This window comes from Phytophthora sojae (genome assembly GCF_000149755.1).
Source record: "Phytophthora sojae unplaced genomic scaffold PHYSOscaffold_6, whole genome shotgun sequence".
NCBI lineage: Eukaryota > Oomycota > Peronosporomycetes > Peronosporales > Peronosporaceae > Phytophthora > Phytophthora sojae.
Window position 1 is genome coordinate 1171766 of NW_009258120.1, and position 21139 is coordinate 1192904.

The 21139-nt window shown below is 57.7% G+C and overlaps 8 protein-coding genes across 8 annotated transcripts; 2 read left to right on the forward strand and 6 right to left on the reverse strand.

Moving 5' to 3' along the window:
- Positions 1–256: 256 nt before the first annotated feature.
- PHYSODRAFT_334931 (hypothetical protein) lies at positions 257–799 on the reverse strand (the record flags this gene model as incomplete). The annotated part of the gene is made up of 1 exon (XM_009532283.1): positions 257–799. The coding sequence occupies one exon, from the start codon at positions 797–799 to the stop codon at positions 257–259; it is 543 nt and encodes a 180-aa protein (XP_009530578.1).
- A 424-nt stretch (positions 800–1223) lies between these two features.
- On the reverse strand, positions 1224–1817 carry PHYSODRAFT_316511 (hypothetical protein; the record flags this gene model as incomplete). The annotated part of the gene is made up of 2 exons (XM_009532284.1): positions 1224–1637; positions 1728–1817. The coding sequence occupies 2 exons, from the start codon at positions 1815–1817 to the stop codon at positions 1224–1226; spliced, it is 504 nt and encodes a 167-aa protein (XP_009530579.1).
- Positions 1818–5117: 3300 nt separating this feature from the next.
- PHYSODRAFT_354938 (hypothetical protein) lies at positions 5118–8255 on the reverse strand. Its single transcript, XM_009532285.1, has one exon. The coding sequence runs from the start codon at positions 8237–8239 to the stop codon at positions 6326–6328; it is 1914 nt and encodes a 637-aa protein (XP_009530580.1). The 5' UTR covers positions 8240–8255; the 3' UTR covers positions 5118–6325.
- Positions 8256–9752: 1497 nt separating this feature from the next.
- On the reverse strand, positions 9753–11258 carry PHYSODRAFT_511599 (hypothetical protein; the record flags this gene model as incomplete). The annotated part of the gene is made up of 2 exons (XM_009532286.1): positions 9753–10449; positions 10507–11258. The coding sequence occupies 2 exons, from the start codon at positions 11256–11258 to the stop codon at positions 9753–9755; spliced, it is 1449 nt and encodes a 482-aa protein (XP_009530581.1).
- Positions 11259–13923: 2665 nt separating this feature from the next.
- On the reverse strand, positions 13924–15990 carry PHYSODRAFT_510777 (hypothetical protein; the record flags this gene model as incomplete). The annotated part of the gene is made up of 5 exons (XM_009532287.1): positions 13924–14036; positions 14073–15073; positions 15142–15586; positions 15672–15738; positions 15934–15990. The coding sequence occupies 5 exons, from the start codon at positions 15988–15990 to the stop codon at positions 13924–13926; spliced, it is 1683 nt and encodes a 560-aa protein (XP_009530582.1).
- A 154-nt stretch (positions 15991–16144) lies between these two features.
- Positions 16145–17139, forward strand: PHYSODRAFT_561910 (hypothetical protein; the record flags this gene model as incomplete). The annotated part of the gene is made up of 5 exons (XM_009532288.1): positions 16145–16371; positions 16449–16550; positions 16624–16700; positions 16789–16899; positions 16970–17139. The coding sequence occupies 5 exons, from the start codon at positions 16145–16147 to the stop codon at positions 17137–17139; spliced, it is 687 nt and encodes a 228-aa protein (XP_009530583.1).
- A 409-nt stretch (positions 17140–17548) lies between these two features.
- On the forward strand, positions 17549–18703 carry PHYSODRAFT_512794 (hypothetical protein; the record flags this gene model as incomplete). The annotated part of the gene is made up of 4 exons (XM_009532289.1): positions 17549–17876; positions 17942–18060; positions 18131–18350; positions 18504–18703. The coding sequence occupies 4 exons, from the start codon at positions 17549–17551 to the stop codon at positions 18701–18703; spliced, it is 867 nt and encodes a 288-aa protein (XP_009530584.1).
- Positions 18704–18821: 118 nt separating this feature from the next.
- Positions 18822–20169, reverse strand: PHYSODRAFT_286550 (hypothetical protein). Its single transcript, XM_009532290.1, has 7 exons — positions 20011–20169; positions 19793–19911; positions 19478–19712; positions 19320–19407; positions 19166–19237; positions 19065–19103; positions 18822–18995 (listed from the first exon to the last, which is right to left on the reverse strand). The coding sequence occupies exons 1-7, from the start codon at positions 20142–20144 to the stop codon at positions 18900–18902; spliced, it is 783 nt and encodes a 260-aa protein (XP_009530585.1). The 5' UTR covers positions 20145–20169; the 3' UTR covers positions 18822–18899.
- Between the last annotated feature and the right edge of the window lie 970 nt (positions 20170–21139).

Genomic DNA, 21139 nt, shown 5'->3' on the forward strand with positions numbered 1-21139 from the left:
AGACGAGAGCCAACGCGCGAGTGTCCGCCCTGTGCTGCTCTTTCATACTGAAGGTTATTCTGTCCTAAATATGTACTAAAACGTTCCCATGGTCTTAAATCATTTGGGAAAAACTTTAGGATTTGGGGCGTTTTCGGGGTGCATTATCCAATACCTACTGGATGGCATGGCTACTATACGTTTCAAGAGCTTTCCTGAGCTCACACGAGCGTGTTCTGGGGGGGAACGGTATAGTGAGGCGTAGATCCATTATGATTCACACCTCGTCCCGCAAGCTGCGAAACCCTGCGAGTTCATCGTCGAATACCGAGGTCGGTGCTGGGGCTGGTGGCTTATCATCCGATGCTTTATCCGATTCTCCGTCTGGTGCCGATGGAGTGAGGGCAGACGCTGACTTACTTAAACGTGGCGCGTTCTTGATCTGGTGCAGGAAGCTCCCCACCGACGCCGTATCCAACGACGCGCCCGACGAACGGTTTAGCGCGCTGCCAGCACCCGTTGAGACTGAGTCGGCAGCTGTAGTCCCGCTTGATCCAATTGACGATCTCTCCCCGATCGCAAATGGCAAAAGCATGTCAGCGCCGTCGGCATCCAGGTCGTCACTCTGCCCGTCACTTGAAGCTCCTCCTGCATCAGCACTTCCTGATAGCGACAAAAACCGTGGGCCACCGCCAGACGAGCTCCCCGCTGCATCAACGATCGCTAAGCCGAACGCGTCAGGCGTGTCGGGGGAGATTCCCCATGCAGTCACACCGCTGTCGCTGAAATCGGGCGAGAATCCGCGTTTCTTCGCCGACATTTCAGTACATTACACTCGTAGTGCATGTACGAGTTTTGGACATCACTGGAGTTGCTCCAGTCTATAATTCTTCTGGACTCCATCATGTCCTTCGTGGGTGCTGTATACATGTTAACTCATTTCAAATACATTTTGATTACTTCCGGACGAAGGAATCAACCTTGTCGTGCCAACACCATTCTCTCGGGCAAATCGGTGGAAGTTATGTGCAAAGGATCTATAATACGTCGTATCTTCTCGCAGTAGCTGGCGAGTATTCCGACAGATTTTCTTCGACGGTTGTACGTGGAACAGCTGAAGCAATTTGGCTGGAAGACTTTTTTGAGATGCACACAAGAAGAGCTTAGGGGGGTACATCTACGTTTGTCACTACTATGATCCATCACCCAAAAGCCTGATACCTCCCGAACTTTCCAGGCAGTTATCACAACTCGTCGTGGGCGTCACCGTAGTCGCCGTCCGTAGCGCCTCCATCGTCGAACTCGTCGACGTGCTGGCTGCTCTGAAGCGCCTGTACAATGTCGTTCTCCATCTCCAACGGAGACGTCGTAGTACCGTAGCGCTTGAATGGCTCGTGGTTCACCACCAAGAACTTGGTGAAGTTCCACTTGATGTCGTTGGTGATAAAGCCGTCCAGCTGCTGCTTGAGGAACTTGAACAGCGGGTGCGCGTTATCACCGTTAACGTCCACCTTAGTGAAGAGAGGGAACGTCACGTGGTACTTCTCTTGCGTGAACTTGAGGATGCCCTCGGCAGTTCCAGGCTCTTGGCCGCCGAACTGGTTGCACGGGAAGCCCAGCACCATGAAGCCCTCGTCGTGGTATTTCTCGTACAACTCCTGCAATATTTGCAACAACAAAAACGTTAAGCAATTGTGTCAACTATAAAGTACATTGCAACTGCCCATTGCATTGCGTTGACGTCGCACCTGCAGCTCGCGGTAGTTCTTGTCCGTGTATCCGCAGTCGCTGGCCACGTTGACCACGAGGATGACGCGGAAGGCGCTGAACTCCCTCATGGACACCTGGTGGCCGCGCAGATCGGGCACCGAGAAGTCCAGGAACGACGTTGGCGTCTGCTCCGCTTGCTCATTCGTGCTGGCGCTGGCGCCTCCCAGCAGGAACGCCGCCAGCGTCAGGGTCAGCAGCAACAGCAACAGCAACGTCCGCATCTTTTTCCTTTATCGGATACCTTCGTGTGCCGCTACACAACTGCTTTCTCATTGGCTGAAACGCATCCTCTCCTCCCATTGGTCCACATGAGATCTAAAAATGGCGCGCCAGGGTTTGGTTCAAAAAGCGCGCGGCGCGGGACAAGACGAGAGTGATCGTCACTTCCGCACTCGCTGGCACAGGAAGGCGCTAGGCGTGAGCATGGCGTCGCAGGACGGCGCGGACGGCGGCGCGGGCGGCTCCGGGGTCACCCCGCGCTCCGTGCCCGGCCTGCTGCAGGCCAAGAAGCCGCGCAGCAGCCAGGACGTGCGCCGCAACCGCCTCAACATGGAGAAGATGATCATGAAGAACGTGGCGGGCTCGCGCATCGGCACCAAGAACCGCGCGCAGCAGATCGTGGAGGCGCTCAAGAAGAAGCGCCAGCAGCAGCAGCAACAGCAACAGCAGGAGGGCGAGGCTGCAGCGTCGGGGGCCGCAGCGGACGACGTAGAGCGCGCGCCCAAGCGCAAGAAGTCGGAGCCGCCGCCACCCAGCGACGCAGCTACCCGAACAGCGCTGGCCGCCGGCATTTTGTCGCCCACTAGACGCTCGAACGCGGCAGCGCCGGGCTTTACGAGCCCCGCGAGGCGCCCCACCTACCCGCCGCACATGAAGAGCCCCACGCCGCAGCTGCTGAGCCCCGCGCGCGCTAGGGGTGTCAACCCACTGCATCTGGCCAGTCCCGTGCGGCCGCCAAGGAGTGCGGCGGCGGCTAGCCCCGCGAGGCCTAGACGCAGTGCCAACATGGCCAGTCCCTTGAGACGCAGCGAGTTCCTGACCAGCCCGCTGAGGCACAGAGCCTCGGCGTCGCCCAAGAGGCCGTTGACGTTCGATGATGCCACGACTACTAGTACGGCACCGGGAGAGGCTAGTTCTACGAGGATCAACGGACACCCGCCGCTGCTGTCGTCGGCGTTGGATCAAGTGGAGCTTGCTCCTCCTGCTAAGACCAACAAGGTGGTGCGCGCCTCGGCCAAATCACCTTTCCAGTCTTTCCAGGCCAAGTTCAACAAGCCGTCTCCTGCTAAACCTGCAAGAGCGACGAGCAGTCCTGGCTCGGCACGTGCAGGCCCAGCGCTGGTTATTCCTCGAAGCGGGCCAACACTGATGGATCTGACGCATCCAGAGGAGTCTGCGGGACAACAAACTACAGCTGCAGCTCCCAGTAATACTGTGTCATCTACTTCGGTGCAAGATGCTACAGCTACGTGCGCAGCAGATGCATCTTCGGGTTCAGCTGCACCACCCACTTCTTCGAGCAATGGTGCAAGTGGAGATAATGCCGCCCCAGCGTCTACATCGTCGAGTAATCCTGCCGGAGCTCCACCTCCTGCGCCGACACGAACTCCAAACACACCGTCACAGCCGCCTAAGCCTGTGCGCAAGTTATTCTCCTCCCGTGTCGTTGTGGCTCAGAAATCAATCTGCTTTTCGACCGAAGGTGTGGCGACATCAGTGGATGTAACTCCGGATGGTGAAATTGTTGTGGTTGGCTTTACGGACGGCTCGGTGCGACTCTACGAAATGGATAGCAGCGTTCCGAGCGATCGTCACGGTTACCTCTTGGGTCACATTGATGAGCAGTCTTCGCAGGGAACTTTCAACGTTCATTTGCGTCTGAAAATCTCCCCTGATGGCCGCTATGTGTTTGTGGGCTGCCGGCACACACAACCCCGCACGATTATGAGCATTAATTTGGATCACTACCGCAGCGAGAAAGGTGCGTATTACTTACTGCCTTCGCAATTATTATCTGTATACTAATGTTTGCACTTCATATTGTTAATGCAGATGGCGACGATGACGACTTCCAGCAATTTCAAAAGTACTTCCATAACAGCAGCAGAGTTCGGGTTAGTTGTGTTTCGCCTTTTGCATTGCCTTACCTGCACTGATGCCATAATGTATGGGTTGATTTTTTTAGGGCTTTGCTGACGTGACAACGTACGTTCCACCCGTCGGCCAAGTTCAGGAAAACAAAGGCAAAAGGTAAGCTGAAGTCAGCTTTGCTGTAGCATGTTATAATAGCTAAATGTTCTGTCCGCATAATGTGGCAGGTCTGCATACTACATCCTGACCGGACTTGGTGTTGGCACCATGAATTTATGGCGTTTCGTTGAACCAAACCAGCACCAGGAGCCCGTGTGGGAACACTTGCAAAATTTTGGTGCCGGCGGTAACACGGCGATGGTTGGGGCATTTCTTCCGTCAAGCCTGTCTCCGGGAGTGCTGGCGATTGCAGCAGCCTGTAAGGACAAAAATATGCGTGTGTGGCCGCTGGAATTCCGAAAAGCGTCACCGGGCTCAGCTTCCGCGACCAATGATGACTCGGCTTCTGAAATGGACGACACGGAATTCCTTGGAGGAGTTCACACCGTGAATACCCATTTCAATATCCAAAACACGGCGGATATTTGCTATGGCGCAATTCATGGCCAGCATGCGTACGGTATTTCTCTCATCGGCGAAGCTTACCGGATCTGCTTACCTGATTCATCAAGCATGAGTAGCGAGCCCTGTGAACGGCTACCTCGTCAGGAGTTTGAGCTGGAGAAGATCGACGGGAGTGGAAGCAGCAAGTCTCGTCGTTCCAACGTCATGCTCGAGCCATCGGGGCTAGCAGCTAGCGACGATGGAAAGGCGGTCGTTGCTGTGTCGACGGATGGCATATTTTACTACTCAAACAACCTACCTGCTGTGGGCTCAGCTGATGCAGTGAACCTACGTATCATCGGCAAAAATGCATCGGAGAATACGCTTTTTAAAGCACCCATGAGGGTGTACACTCCGACGATTACCTCGAATGGCACGAAAACCAAGTCAGAAGCGATGATGGCTGTAGCCACAAACCCAAGCAGCGAGGATTGCGAGGATGAAGATGGATATATCAACGTCGACCCCACCGAGGTGTTTGCAGCGCGATGGATGGTGCCTAGTCGTGGAGCAAACTGCTGGGTGTGTGGAGTGCGCAATGTAAGACACTGGATCGGGCCACCAGAATCCAAGTCAAAGATCAAGGAACCTACCCGTGCTCAACTCTTGGCTGAAGAAAAAGAGAAGAAGAAGGTTCTGCTCCGGCGAGAGCGAGCGCTGAAAAGGGCTCAGGACGCCGCTGCTCGACAGCGAAGCAGTAGTAACGGAGGCGACCCGGAGACACCATCGAGCTCAAGAACCAGGACGCCCGTTTCAAGCGCTTCTCGTGCTAAGCAATCCACACCAAAGCAAAAAGACGTTCAGTCTGATGCTAGTGCGGACAGCGGCTCCGGAACACCTCGCTTGCCGCCGCCTGGTAAGAGACGGAGGATAAGCCAAACGTCGGGTGCGGGTGATGATGATAACGACGAGGACTACACAGGCAGTGACGACAATGCCCCTTCGGTTGCCTCTCTAATGAACGAATTGGAGTTCTTCAAGAAGCGCAATGCCGAGATCAAGACTGAATGGCAACGGCGGCTTCTAGGCGAGCGTCAGCTCCGTCGCAAGTGGAAGCAGCGCGAAGAAGAGTTCCTTGAGCAACTGAACGAGTCGCTAACGAAACTGGACGCTGCAGAGACGGAGGCTAGCGAGTTTCGGGTGTTGCTGCGCGATGCTGAAAAACGGTTCGCGTTCGAGAAGGCGCGTGTGGAACAAGAAAACTCGGTGAAGGCGCGCTACGAGCAGCTCTGCGAACAGATGAACGAGAAAATGGCCCTCGTAGCTGACCAGAAGCGCTTGCTGGAGCAGACAACACGCAGTCTACTGGCTGAAGTGGATCGTAATGTCCACGCCTTGAAGAATGCCGTGATACTCGAGAAGACCGAGTGCGTGGTGTGCAAGGACCAGCAAGCGGTGACTGCTGTTGTGCCTTGTGGTCACCTGTGTTTCTGCGAGCAGGACGCCGAGTCCTACCGCCGCAACTGCACGTCGGAGTACCCCACGTGCCCCATTTGCCAGCAGGAGATCGTCTCGCTGCTGCGAATTTACACTTGAGATACTACGTAAATATCCAAAGTTCATAGAAGTCAACACAAAGTTTGACCAACATGAAGTGTTCTGCGTTGTGTGTGCATGTATTTGTCAGGACCAGTGCTGGGACGCAAATGCATTCATATGTAGTGACAAGTTATGCAAGACTGAGAAGTCCTCTTATCAACTACGCTACCATAGAGGTATCACAGGGTCAAAGGCAGCAGTAAAACATTTTTATTGAATGGCACGAAGTTCACCGTTGCCAACGCGGAGTTCAATGGCGAGCACCGCACACTGCAATAGAAGAATAGGAGCATAGGCTAGAGTACACTACAGAGCGTAGACTCCCGACTCACGCGCGAGCTGTTTAGTCCGAGTGCAGGCCGAGAGGCAGGGAAGGAGCCTGCGTGGCGACACGCACAGCGCCGATGGCGAACACCTCGCGGCGGGTAGCCTGGTGCACGATCTCAATGCGCTCGCCCGGGCCAGCGAACAGCACGGTGTGCTGGCCGACCTCGTCGCCGAGACGCAGCGAGTGCGTCGGGGCCTGGCCGGTCTCGCCCAGGCAGGGAGCGCCCGTGGCGGCAAGCGACTTGACCAGAGTCTTGGCCGTGCCGCTGGGGGCGTCCAGCTTCTTGGTGTGGTGGATCTCCGTCACCTCGACGTTCCAGCCCTCAGCAGGCAGCTTGAAGGCAGCGGCCTTGATGAGCTCGGACACAAGGGGCACACCCACCGAGAAGTTCGAGCGGAGAGCCACGGGGGCCAGCTTCGAGTAAGCCTCCAGGTCCTCCATGGGCAGAGCACCCGTGGTGCCGACGACCAGAGCGGGCAGCTTGCTGATCTTGCCGGCGTCCTTCTGCTCGCGCAGGTACGAGATCACCTTCTTGGTGCCGGCGGGCAGCGTCACGTCAATGACGACGTCCACGTTGTTGAGGTCCGGGGCCTGGACGCCGGACTCGAGGCGGGTCACGATGGCGCCGGCGAAGCTGGCGCTGTGGTCCGTGAGCTTGTTGAGCTCAGCGACGATGAGCGAGCCCAGGCGGCCGTCGTGGCCGTGCACGGCAACGCGCACGCCCTTGCCCTCGGTGGTGCCCTTGGCGGCCTCAGCGGCGGCGGACTTCTGCTGGGCAGCGAACACCTCCTGGTACTCGCGGATGGCGTCGGACAGACGGCGGGCGCCGAGCTGCATGTCGGGGAAGTCGTACCACGAGAAACTCAGACGCAGGAAGTTCTTCATGTTGCTGCTGAACGAGGCTCCGGGCAGGAACATGACCTTGTGCTTCTGGGCGATGGGCAGCAGGTCGTTGGCGTTCATGCCCTCCGGCAGACGCACAAGCACGAAGTAGCCACCGTCGGGCACCTCGAAGGTCGCACCCTCAGGCAGGTGAGCCTTCAACTCCTTCATAAGAGCATCGGCACGCTCCCACAGCGTCTGCACAGTCGTGTCTAAGTGCTGCTGCTGCAGGCCGGACGAGATGGCGGAGTGGACAATACCCGAAATGACGGGGTTGATGCCACCGCTCGAGTCGAGCTGACCGCAGGCCTCGATCTTGCTCAGCAGCTTGTGCGAGCCCTGGATCCAGCCGAGACGGAGGGCGGGGGCCAGAATCTTGGAGAAACTGCCCAGAGCGAGCACCGTGTCGTGCTCGTCGAAGGTGAACATCGGCGGGGGCGGCGTCACGTGCGGGAAGGACAGCAGCTGGTACACCTCATCGGCGAGGATGATGAAGCCGTACTTAACACTGAGGTCTACGAGGCGCTTGCGCTTCTCAGCCGAGAGCGTGCGGCCCGTGGGGTTGTGGCACGTGGGGATGGTGTAGAGCATCTTGGGCACGATGCCGCGCTCGAGGAGGCGCTCGAGCTCGTCGATGTCGAGGCCGTCCTCCTCCATGCGGATCTGGCGCACGTTGATATTGAAGTCCTTCATGATGCTGAGCGCCAGGAAGTAGGACGGCTCCTCCATGAAGACGAGGTCGCCCGACTGCAGGAACAGCGAGCAGATGAGCGACAGGCCGCCCGTCACGCCGTTGGTCACGAAGAGCTTCTCCGGGTCCACCTCGTGCTGGTAGCCCTTGGTCAGGAACTCGGACAGCGTCTTGCGGAACTTGGGGTAGCCCTTGATCACGCCGTACTGCAGGAACATGGGGTCCGTCTCGCCGAACTTGAGCGTCGCGGCCTCGCGGATCTTGTCCAGCGGCAGCATGGAGGGCGCAGGCTGTCCCACCTTAAAGTTGATCATCTCGTCCGCCTTGGGCACGTCGTACTGGCCGTAGTCACCCATGTTGCGTCTGTTAGTTGCTTTGCTTGGTCTTGCTTGCTCCGAAGAGGTCTAAAGAGGAAGTGACGGTGGAGCTCATGAGGAGACGTTCACGTACGTTAGCGCCGGGCCTGAGTGGCTACGCAGCAAGGCGCCTAAACTAGGACAATCAGCCATTTCATACATTTTGCAAGTATACATTCCGACGGCGGCTGTTAAAGCGCTTAAACTAGGATACATATGGCGCTAAGGTAGGACGGGAGCAGTAGTGCAGAACCGCGGGGCAAACACGGGATTGGCTAACCGCCTCATCCGCGGACGGGATGGGATGAGCGTCAAGCATGCACTGCAAATTGCACCAGTCAACACTGCTCCACTGGAGCTTGTCATGCGCGGGCGTCCATGCAGCCGAGGCACGAAGCGGATGGATGGAGTAGGATGGGTGTTTGCGTGTTTGGATGTACATGTATTAATAAGTGCTGAACCAGGAACGGCAGGGAAGCTACCGGTTGTCGACGGAATGTGCTGGGGGGCCGAGTTTGCGGTGGATATCGTTATTAGAGGTTGTGACGGCGATCGCTGCGGGTGCTTCGGCTTGTGGTTTTCCACGTGCACGCTGTGATTGCCCGGGTTGGACCGTAACGCCGATTCTGAATCGTAAAGAATCATATCATAGAGCAGCTTTCATGCCGTGTCGTCCAGGAAGGCGCGCGGAGGCAAAAACGGTATTGGATAATGCACCCCGAAAACGCCCCAAATCCCAAAGTTTTTCCCAAATGATTTAAGACCATGGGAACGTTTTGGTACATATTTAGGACAGAATAACCTTCAGTATGAAAGAGCAGCACAGGGCGGACACTCGCGCGTTGGCTCTCGTCTGCGGACTTAGCGACGGGTCTGCGGGGGGCCCTCCCCTCTCTCGCTTCGCTCGGGGGGCGCCGCTGCGCGGCCTGCCCCACCCCCTTGTCCCTTACGCTAAGTTCCTCGTCTCGGCCAGGCGCGGTGTCTAGAAATAAAATATCGGGTTGCAGCGCTCGCGTTCGCTCGCTCGCACAGACACGCCCCCGCCTAATCGGCGGGTGTTGGCGATTAGTGAATGCATCGAGTGAGGCTCGCGCTCGCGTCCACTCGCCCTCGCCCATAGACTATAGACCATAATCAATCAACTCCGTTTTGGTACATATTTGGGATAGTTTTACGAGAAAGCAGTCATTTACTTAGCCCCAAATATGTACCTAAATGTTACAGAGACAATTCATTATTTAGGACATTTGGGGCGATTGGCCACATATTTGGGAGCTTCCGCAAAAACAACCCTCGAGGCGGGACAGATCTACGGTGCTGTGCCTTTGCTTGTCATGTTGCGCCACTAAACAGCGTCGCTAGCGTCAGGACGTCCCGACTGCTCTGTATCGGCGCGCACGAACTCATAACATTCATAAGGAGCATAACAGCGATGCCGATAAAGAAAAATACTCACTGACGTCATTATTAAATACTCTTCCGGTAGTTGCTTGACTTCGTTCTATCAAGCAGATCACCACTGCGGCTGGTTGTAGACGCCACGCTGGAAGAATGGGGCAAACACCACGGCCATAAAGAGCAGCGTGTCGAGGCGGTCGAGAACACCGTCGCCAACACGTAGATACGATCCAGTTTTCGAGATCTTGGCGATCTTCTTGAGACTCACGAGGAAAAGCTTTGCCACATGCGCGCACGCCACCGCGCCTGCGCTCGCCAGCGCCACGAAGTCCGTGTTCATGTCAAACTCGACGAAATTGGCAGCAGCAAACGTCGCGCCAACGGCGAAGCCAATCTCCCCAAGCAACTTCTCGAGGTTCTGCTGTGACGACACGTGCTTCGAGATCGGATGCATCCACGGGAACTGCACTGTCTTCAGAAGGCGCTCGGTAAGGAACGCTCCTAGCTCGGAACTCCACACAATGACAAAGAAACCTGCTAGCGCACCACTTGCACGAACTCGCGTCGACTGCTCGAACAGCTCCAAAACAGCGGCAGCACAGCTGAGGTACAGCAGCCCAGCGACATCGAGCACCATCATAAGGGCCGACTCCACTGAGTCCTTGCTGGTTACGGCGCGTGTCACGAGCAACACACAGACGCCAAGCAGCAGCAGCGAGTAGGATTCCACGACCACCGCCAGGTATTTGTCCATCGCTCGACGGCTGTCCAACTCCGCACCAAAATCCTCAGTCGAGCCACTTCCGTTGCCACTCGCATCAACAACGCTCGCGTTGTTCGTAGCACTGCGAAGAATCACATTCAGCGACGACAGGAAGAAGTACGCGTACCGGGTCAACACGCACACCGCCGTCGGGACGTTCGGAGCCAACAGCGCCGAGAATGTGCCGACAAAAGTGCTCACTCCAACGTAAATCATGGGCATCTGTGTAATGCCTGGCACGAAGCAGAGCCCCACCGCGGCCCCGGCAGTCAGCGTCGACACAACAAAAGCTGCGAATCCCGCACTGCCGCAGCACATCCTCTCAGCGATCGCCGTGACTGCGCACGTCTCCTCGTCCACCGCGTAGGCGATGATCTGTCTGTACATTTCCCTCGACGTCTGCTTCTCGTACAGCTTGAACGGCATAAAGAGCTTGAGCCTCACGCGGTACGCCAGCCACGCGAACTCGTATCCAGCGACAGCCACGAACACCGCGTAGACGTAGGGCAGCGCTCCGCCATGACGCACGCCGTGCTCAATGTCCACGGGCACGTAGGCGGCCAGCACGATGCCCGCGGCGACAGCCAACAGCAGCAGCGAGTCGAAGCAGAGGCGGAGCACTTGGCACCAGCTCAGGCGCTTGGTCGTGGCCTCCTCGTCGTACCACGAGGGCTGGCCGACGTCCTCGGAGACGCGCTGGCCACGCAGCATCGCGACGGACGACGGGCGCAGGATCGCGGGGCTGTCGTCGCCCAGCTCGGGGTCCGGGTGCGCGTCCGACGGGAAGCTCGGGACGGAGAACATGCCGCCGCCGTCGCCGAGGACGGGGTGTGACCCCAGCGGACGCAGCTCCAGCATGCTCATGGTCGGCGACTTGGAGGAGTCGGAGGGCGAAGCGCTTGTGCCCGCGCGCTGGCTGCACGGACTCGTGCTCATGATGCGGCGCGAGGAGCTGCGGAGCTGCTCGCTGGAAAGGCGGACCAAAGGCTAATAAGGCGCCAATACTGAAAGCAAGTGATCGTGAAGTCAGAAAGTCGCGTCAGTGTTCGGCCCGACCAGCTGGCTTATAAAGGATAGAGGTCCGCGCGTCACGTGAAGAAGCTCGATATGACGGGAATATAGTTATAAAGGTTTTAGGACAACTTTTCCGCAACAAACGCGCAACGGAACATGAGCAACATTGCAACTTCAACTTGATGGCAATCTTCCAGCACAGGGGTGTATATTGTATTAAACTTTATTAATACTTGTTGAGCCCCCTTAACTAACGTGAGGCGTGTCCATAAAACCACAATCTTCTCCCCCACCTACTTATTGGATAGCCTCCTCGCGTTGAACTCGTCCTGGATCTCCTGCATCGTCTTGCCCGACGTGTCCGGGACGACTGTGTACACAAAGAGGAACGACAGCGCAACCGTACACATGAACGGGGTGAAGCTGAAGTTGACCAGCGCAGCAGCAATGTACGGATAGCCGAGACACCCACCGCGAGGCTCGACAGCCAGCTGCAACCCACACAAACGGAGTTACCCATTGCGCGCACGTCGTCCGGGAACAGGTCGGCCATGACCACCCATGCCAGAGACCCGAGACTCGAGCCAAACGTCGTCACGTAGCATGCCGTGAACACAATGGCGAGCGCAGGCAGACTAGCAACAAGCGACACGGTGATACCCACCGCACTAAAAAACATGCCCGTCAACCCATACAGGATGAGCTTGCGGTTGCCCAAACGCGCCGCTAGCATGCCACAGAACATGGTCGGCAGCACGTTGACAAAATTGACGGCCACGATACCGATGCGGTCGTCCGAGATGCCAGCCTGCTCGAATAGTGTAGACGAGTAGAAAAACACGGCGTTGATGCCCGTGAGCTGCTGGGCTCCAGCGACACCGATGGCCGTCAGAAGCTGTCGAATGAGCATCGGCGAGAACAACTTGGCAAAGTTGCACGGCTTTGGTTCGTCCGTCCTTGTGTCGTTTTGTTGCGGTGCAACATACTCGCTGCCTGAGGCAACTCGAGGATGGTTCTGCTTGATCCACGTCTTGGCGAGATACACGTTTTCTTCGCCATACAGTCGCGCCAGCTCTCTCTCAGCGAGTTGGTTGTTCCCCGGCATGAGCAGCCACGCCGGGCTTTCCACGATCACGAAAGGTGCCAGAGCCAAGAAGAGCACCGCCAACACGACAGGGAACCCGGCAATGTAGCGCCAGCCACTACTTGTGTCGGCGAAGAAGAACGTGATAGCAACCAACAGGTTCCCGACAGTAATCGCGATCTGGAAGCCTACACCGAGGCTGTTACGGAGACTTGGTGGAGAGATCTCACTGATGAAGCCAGGGATGACCGCTGTGGCACCCCCTGATGCGATACCTGAGACCACTCGACCACCGATGAACATCCACATGCTCGAGGCGCTCGCTTGAACCACAGCGCCAGCGATCATGAAGAGGCAGTTGGACATCATGACCCGCTTGCGGCCGAACTTGTTGGAGAAGCGTCCACACACGAGCGCTCCGATCATGCCACCGACGATCCAGGCGCTGACGGCGATGGTCCACTGCGCCTTGGTATGCCCAGGAAACATCAGACACGTGCCGGGTGCAACGGGCCTGGCATCGCATTCGTCTTCGTTGTTGAACGTCGTCAGGTTCAGCTGTGTAGTCGACCACCCGTACTGCAGCGGCTGAAGTAGAGCCACCAGCACGTTGGCGTAGAGCACCCACCGGGGCCGAACGGGAGCGTGCACATCTGGAGCGGGCGGTGCCGTGGACGCAACTTTGGGCGTCGGCACCACGCGAACGTAGTCGCTGGTGCTGCTTGGCGACGGTGATGACGGTACTTGCATTGGCTTTTGAAGCTCTAGAGTGGACTCGACGATCGACTTGTTGGCTACCGGGCGAATTGAAATCTGAGCGAGTTGGGCCAAGAGCTGCAAGAGCAGCGTGACTTTGGGTTTCGAACGCGGATCTGCGACGTCCAAGCAGCATTCGATTTGGCCAGCCCAATGCAGTCAGGCCGAGCTCTCGGCGCTGGTCATGCAGCACCGGCATCAATTATCGGAGTCGAGTTTCGTGATGCGGCGGTACTCCAAACCATAATCGGATGGAGACAAAGGTCCCGCCCGGCACACGGCCGAAAGTTGACGGGAAGCAACAAGTCGCTAAAGAAAGGGGGATGGGCATGAATAACACGTACGTGAGGCAACTTCAACGCCACCAAAGCTGTAAACTCGACCATCCTCTTGCACTCGTGACTGTGAGAATAATGTACTCGGGCAGCTGGACTGCCTCAGCGGCCAGCGGGCCTGCTCGCCCCGTACTACAGTAGAACTAAAAGATAAGCTGCAACATGTTAGGGTGAGTTCCTTGACGAACAAGCTGTGGCTTTGATTTGGGACTGAACTCACTACGTCTTCGCTAATCGGACTTGGACAGCATTCAATTTTGCATGTGGAAGTACATTATTGTTCAAAGTGCACCGACAAGTAGAGAACACGAATGTCAACGCGCCTTGCAACTACTCACATGACAACGCATCCCTTCTCGCCGTCCTGCAGATCCTCACCGTCGTTGTAATCATCGTCGTCGTCGCTCTCGGCCTTGCCCTTCGTTGCCTCCTTGGACGTTTCCTTGGCTTCGTCGCCTTCAGCGCCCTTGGCGATCGTCTCACCCCCTTCTTGCTGCTTCTTGATCACCTTCCGCAACCGCTCCACGTCCTGCATGGTGAGCACGGTGCTGTTGCGGATCACGAGCTCGTCGTCCAAGCCGAACGTCTTGCACTTCAGCTCCACCTTGCGCTGCTCGCCGTTGTGCTCGTCCAGACCCAGCAGCTCGCCCATTGTGTTCTGCATGAACAGAGGCTGGTTACTCACAATCTCGATCTGCGCGTTCAGAGCTCGAGTCAGCCATGCCAGCTCAGTCACATCGGGCACGCTCGGAACACCCTTGCGGAACACGACAGCCGACGGGTAGAGAGCCTCGAGCTTGACCTTGGCAATGGGCAACGAGTGTTTCGCGACAACGTCCAGGTCGTCGAAGGGCACGGACGTCTGCGGGCCGTAGAGGATCGACATCTCCTTCGCACCCCACACGATCTTGTGCTCGCCAGCGCCGCTAGCAGCGTCTCCAGGGGGAGTGCAGCTGACCTTGTGGTCCTTCCAGTGTCCTCGCTGGCATTGCGCGTCGCAGTAGAAGGTGCACTTGCAGCGGGTGCAGCGCTTGAGCTCCTTGCCCGGGGCAGCGCGTTTGTCGCACTTGGCACAACGACGCAGCTCCGGGTTCTCCATTAGTGCCAGCTTCTCTCCAGGAGGCAGCACGCGGCGCTCAAGATCAGCGCGCGTGTAAAACAGCGCCAAACCGCGGATATGGTCACCACTTTCGCCGTTCGGCCCACTGCCCGTGTGCGTGCTGATGACAGACGAGAAGACAGTGCCTCGGCCAACCTGGTGACGCGCATCCAGCCGCAGCTCTTCCTCCCCCACCGCGTCCACCTGAATGGCCTGGCGCTCGGCGAGGCGGTTCCACGGCTCCAGCTTGGCGTATTTATCGCAGGCCGAGTAGAAGGCGGACAGCGCCTCGGTCGTGACTCCAGCGCCCGAAATCAGTCCAGGACGCTCGCTCACCTCCGCCACGGACGCAAGATCCTTGCGGATCAAGTGCTGCGAGAGCTCCCTAAGTAATTAAGTGCGTCAGCATCAATACAGCCCCCTATCAACATGCAATATAGACCAAAGACGTACTGAATATAAGCATCGATGCCGTCCGACTCGGAGAGATATGAGCACTCGATCCCCAGCGCCGAGTAGCTTTTGCGCAGCTGCCCCACAAAGTTCTTGTCCGGGAACACGACCTTGTCGGGGCGGTGCTGGGGCGTGCTCGTGGGTGGGTCCAGCATGGCCTGCAGCGTCAGGTCCAGCACGGTCTGGGGCGACGGGTACACCTCCGGCGGGTCACAGATCTTCTTGGACACCACCTGCCCCAGCGGGTACAGGTTGTTCACCAGAATGCAGTACGGGCGGCAGGGCACGGCGTCTTGTCCCTCCTCAGCGCCGGCGCTGGACGCCGACCACACTCGGAGCTGGCGCACCACCACCTGCCACACCTCCAACTGCTTCTTCTCCAGCTTGCGGTAGCGCTCCACCTGCTTGGGCGTCAGCAGCATCTCCGTGCTCACCACAATGTCGGCTACAAGCAGCAGCAAGCGATACAGTCAGCCCTGTTCTAATTGAGCATTGACACATGGCTACATTGTGTGTATTTGGGCACGAACCATCGCCTTCCACCTCGAACTGGGTGGGCACACGAGGCACATCTTCACTGTCAGAGTCCGAGTCATCCTTCAAGTGCAGTAGCAGCGGCAGGGAGGCAGTAGCAGCGGCAGGGAGGCAGTAGCAGCGTCAAAAACGAGGAAAATAGGTAAGAATTTGGGTAGTCGACGGGGGATTTCGACTTTACTAGCGATCCAGACGACCTGGACGGCACGACCGGCACCGCCAGGCGATGGACAAGGCGGTGCAGAAGCTGGCACGCACCTGGAAGTTGTTCCACTTCTCGTAATTCTTGGTCAGGAACTGCTCGGACGTCGCCATCGTCGTCCCCTATTTGTTCTCTTCTAGAAGAGGGAACTGAGTACTGAGACTAAAAGTGTAGCCATAGAGGACTATTTCTGAGTCACGACTCAGCCATGGAATCAGATTTGTGTATTCTTGATCGCAGTTCCGTCACTTTGCATCCAAGTGTATCATGGAGAACCTGGTGCTGATGCTGCAGACGCAGCGCGAGGAGCTGCTGGCCGCCCACGCCGCCGCCAGTGACCGCGAGGCCGCGCAGCAGCTGGCGCAGCAGCTCAAGACGCTGTCCGAGGAGCTGGAGCTCGTGGCGGCCGCTGCGACGACCGCGCCGCTCGCCGCCGCGCTGACCCCGGACTTCTACGCGAGCTACCTGCTCGTCGTGCTGCTGGCGAAGAACCTGTGCGCGAGCAACATGGCTACATAATGTAAGATGGGTTGGTAGACTGAAAGACGGCTGCATTGTCCCCTACCTGCAGGAACGACGCGCGGTTCCTGTGGAAGCGCATCGTGCCCGAGATCAAGGAAAACTCCGAGGAGCTTCGCGCTGTGTGGGAGATTGGCAAGGCGCTGTGGCAGCGGTGAGAGACGCAGAGATCAAGTGAGTTAATGCGTTGCAGTTGCTGACGAGTACTTGCGGTTTTATGGGGACAGGAACCTGGCTGCAGCCTACGCCGCGATGGACTACGACTGGTCTCCGTCCCTGCAAGGACTCATCGAGGCCCTGAAGAGTGCGTCAAGTTCTTCTCATTGAGTTGCTGTGCTGGAGCTGATGCTGAACTTGAATGTTGCTGCTGTATTGTGGTGGTATTTGTGTAGCTGCCACTCGTGAGGGCACTGCTGAGCTGCTGAGTCTCGCGTACTCGACGATTTCGGTCAGCGACGCGGCGCTGGCGCTGGGCTTCGCTCGGCACGAAGACGCGATGCAATGTACGTAACTACTAGAGGTAGCATTGTGCTGGTGTAAGTGTTAAGCACTCACGTTTCATTGTTGCAATAGACTGCTCGTCGCTGAACTGGGAGGTGAACGCAGCGGACCAAATGATCATGCCCAAGCCGTTGGGCAACGTGCGACGCGGGCCCTCGACGGTCGTGGACCTGAACCAGCTCGACACGCTGTCCAAGTCGGTGCTGCATCTGGAACAGAACACAGTGTTCAAGCTGCCGTGAGGTAGGCACTAAACACACGGCCCCGCTATTCCCGTCAATATAAACCGTCGCGTGCCGATCTTTCAGACACCCCTTGGCTCCACCTGTTGATCTTTTAGATACGCTGCTGATGGAGAAGCGCAAGTCTGTCCGTCACAGGACTGGAGAGCGCAAGGCGTCGGCGCGCGGTGTGGCCAGCGACGCCGAGTCCACCGTCAGCACGCGCAGTAGCAGCAGCAGCAAGAGCAACAGCAGTAGCTCGTCGTGGAAGCAGAAGCAGCGACGGCTTAAGGAGCGGCTCAGCAGTCGCAGCGATGTCAGAGCAGGAGAACAGGAACACAGAGAAGGTGAGCAGGATGCAGACGAGCAGTTGCCGTCCCTTGAGGCCAGACTTGGGGAGATTGTGGAGACGACAGAGATGCAGATGACCATGGTCGTGCTCATCGCAATGGACATTGGCTGCACTGCATTGGAGATGCATCTACACGACCAGCAGCAATTGGCGTTGGCATTACAGCAGCTCATTAGCCACGGCGACAATGCAGGCGCAAGCTTAGACGTGGCTGGATCGGTGCTGGCGAGGATTGCGACTCGACTGGTCGAGTCCTTCACCGGCTTCACGCTGTTCCTCTTCTTGATCGAGTTGGCCGTCTTGCTAGCAGCGTTCCGGCGTCAGTTCTTCGCGCATGCTGGGTATGTGCTGGATACGGCGGTTGTCGGAGTATCTCTGGCGATGGAGCTCTACGCGCAGTCGAAAGGTGAGTGTCTGCGGTGGCTTGAAATTATAGGAGATCTCTCTCTCACCTTCACCTTCGCTTTGTAGCTGTGCGGTTACTGGGGATTCTGCGCGTGTGGCGCGTGCTGCGTTTGGTGCGGAGACTCGTCGACCAGGAACGCGCTGCGCACGACGCCACCCGTATCCTGCTCGAGCAGGAACAACTGGTACGTTCTTCAAGCGTTATGGCTTTGGTGGTGGATACGGATCTGAACGCGATCGTCTTGAACCACGCAGAAACTCCTCCACGTTCGGATGCAGAAGGACGCAGCGCACGAGTCGCTCAAGCGCGAGTACGAATCGCGCGCCGGCCTCGAGCAGCTTCTGCGCAGCTACAAGGACGAGATCGTGACTCTCAAGGAGGCACTGCAGATCGCTGCGCAGGCGGTGGCCGAGGCGACGATGACTGCAAGTTCTCCGGTCGATCCGAACGACCTGGCGGAGGATGCAGTCGCCGGTTCATATCCTCCAGCGGCAGGCGACGAAGGATACCAGTACATGTTCCAGGAAGATGCCCACTCGACCTATCCGCAGGCTGAGGAGGGTGTGCGCTACTGGGGAGAAGAGCAGGCTGCAGTGCATCCTGCAGAGATGGCAGAGCGCTGGGCAGGAGAGGACAATGCATATCAAGTCCAGGACGCAGCTGCAGTGCATCCAGCAGCGCTGCTCGAGCTAGAAGAAGAGCAGGGGGATCATCACCAAGAAACGGCTGCTCCTCAGGTTGCAGTACATCCGACGGAGCTGCAGACAGAGCTTGAGCACGGACAGGAGAGCGAGAGGGACGAGTTTGAAGATGCCGTGGATGAATAGCGCGGAGAGCTCGACCTACCGGAGCATCCTATCTATTAGGTTACCACCCAATGCAGCGCTTGAACTTGCCTCGCCGAAAGGTATCTATGTGCTCGCGCAGCTTCTTGCACAGCTCGAGGAAGACTGCAAAATGAACGCGCGTTTTGAAACGGTGCATCCGCTTGACACGACGCGGCAGAGACCTCTAGGCTTGACCTTACTTCTCCGCACGCTTCTTGTCCCAAGCCACGACGTCTTCGTACAGAATGTCGCCGCCGAAGATGTCCAGAGCGCTGCCGATCGAGAGATCCACCTGCCACGACAAGCGACTTAGAACGAGTTTACAATAGACAGGCAGGCAAGCGTGCTGTCAATTCATCACCTTGCCGTTACCGATGCGCTCCACGAAGTCCAGATCATCCTGTTAACACGATTCTGTGAGCACTCGACCACATGACGTGCGCTACGAGTGAACAAACGCACCAAGGAGCTAGCACCGCCAGCGTACGTAACGGGGAGGGGGCTCCACTTCGCCAACAGCTCCACCAGCTCTTGCTGCAACAGATAATAGCAAACGACTCGGTCGGTCAGTATGAGCTTTAAAGTCCACAGTTTAACCACCTGGGAGGCTTCGCACCTGAATGCCGCAGCGCTTGCCTTCAACGTCCACCGCGTGCACCAGGAACTCGTCGCAGTACTCCGCCAGGCGGTGGAACAGAGCCTTGCTGCAACACAAAGCCAACGTTAGTCGCTAAGGAGCGGCTCCAACCAATATATTTTGCCCAACGAACGCACTCAATGGACGTGGTGGTGAACTTCTGCCAGCGGTCCGTCATGACGTAGAACTTGTTGTCCTCCGCCTTCTTGCGGCAGCTCAGGTCCAGCACCAGGTGCTCCTTGCCGATGAGCTGCTTGAGCTTCTCCAGCCGCTCGAAGTCGATCTGGCCGTCGCGGAACACGTAGGACGTGACGATCACGTGGCTCGCGCCCTTCTCCACGAAGAACTGGCAGTTGTCGGCGTTGATGCCGCCTAGCAGCAGCCATAGCAATGCACAGAGCACCCTAACATCAGGTCACTGCAATGGCACACACAAGAGCTCTTGTACTGACCGCCTACTTGGAGTCCTCCCGGATAGGCCTGCAGCGCCTCCAGCGCCGCGTTCGTGTTGGCTTCCGAGGCTCCGAGCATGATGACATGGCCTCCCACCAGTCCGTCCTTCTGGTACATGCTGTGGCAGTACAGAAAACCATTGGAGACGCGTTAGAAGCGATGGATGAGGGAATGCGTCGGAATGACAAAAAGTGTCGAGGCGTTTTTGGTGACGCACCGCGCGAAGTCGCCGGCGCTCTGCGAAGCCACAAAGTTGGTGACGGGCGCGGCGCCCTCGCTGTCCGTGAGCGTGGAGCCCACGATCTGCTTCACCTCGCCGGCGTGGATGTCGATGCACGGCCGGAAGCGCATGGTGGTTGATGGAGCTCTACAAAATGCCGGAATGCACAATCAGTGAATGGCTACGTTGTGTGCGATGAACACAATGTAGCCATCAGATTGCAACAAGTACTTTTGGGAGCTGCACTGCCTACTCTAATTGTCTGTGCAAACCTATTGCTGCACGACACCGTTGGTCGCTCTCTGCTGTGAAAGTCATTGCTTCCGGCCCGGACAGCGTTGCCCGCTGCGTCAGCGCGGGGGTTCACGACATTTTTCACCGCCGTTGCGGGGTGCAGCACCCCGGGCTTCAACGGGCCTAGCATTTTTTTCGCGGCGCGGCGTCGTCTCGGGCGCACCGGAAGGCGAGACCAAGCTTCAAGGAACAACTGGCCAAAGTTTTGCTGCTCCAAACTTTGGCCCCGTAACGCCGAGCAAAACTGTTGAGACACACGCAGTCTCGACGGGCTCCGTGACGACGCCGCGGGCCGCTCCTCATTGAGGCCGTGGCGTCCACCGAGAAACCTCGGGGGCCGGCCGCCCCGAGGTTTCTTGGTGCGCGACCTCCACCAGCAATGGCTGGATCCTCTACGACACACGTTGCAGTGGCGGCCGGGCAGAGCAGCGGCAGGACTTCCGCGTCACGTCAATTGTGCGACTCGGCGAGTCAGACGCGAAGCTGCGGCGCCTCCGCCTCTGCTCGAAGCCGCGTGCTTGGCTTGCGTCGTGCCGCCAAGAGCAATATCCTGCCGAAGACGCAGGAGGCCTGTCCATTGTCGCTACCGCCGCAGTCTGCGGTCCGCAGAAGCCTGCGAGTTGTGCTGCACAACTTGTGCATCCTCCGTATCCTTATCATCGCGCTCGGCAGTGTGCATGCGCATGTAATGCCGAAGCCGGAGACCAACGGTCGATTTCCTTGGCGGACATGGTGTCACATGGCTCGGAAATTGAGCTGGAAGGCCCAACACAGATCTCTGCGATGCCCGCGATTCCTTGAGGCAGCTTGGACTATGAACGAGGTTGCGGAG

Excerpts from the sequence above, each read along its gene's own strand:
- PHYSODRAFT_354938 (XM_009532285.1), bottom strand. The coding sequence starts at position 8,239 with ATGGGTGACTACGGCCAGTACGACGTGCCCAAGGCGGACGAGATGATC.
- PHYSODRAFT_286550 (XM_009532290.1), bottom strand. The coding sequence starts at position 20,144 with ATGCGCTTCCGGCCGTGCATCGACATCCACGCCGGCGAGGTGAAGCAG. Across the intron at positions 19,912-20,010 it reads AGCGCCGGCGACTTCGCGCG|CATGTACCAGAAGGACGGAC; the intron begins GTGCGTCACCAA and ends GTACTGCCACAG. Across the intron at positions 19,104-19,165 it reads CTGGCGGTGCTAGCTCCTTG|GATGATCTGGACTTCGTGGA; the intron begins GTGCGTTTGTTC and ends TCGTGTTAACAG.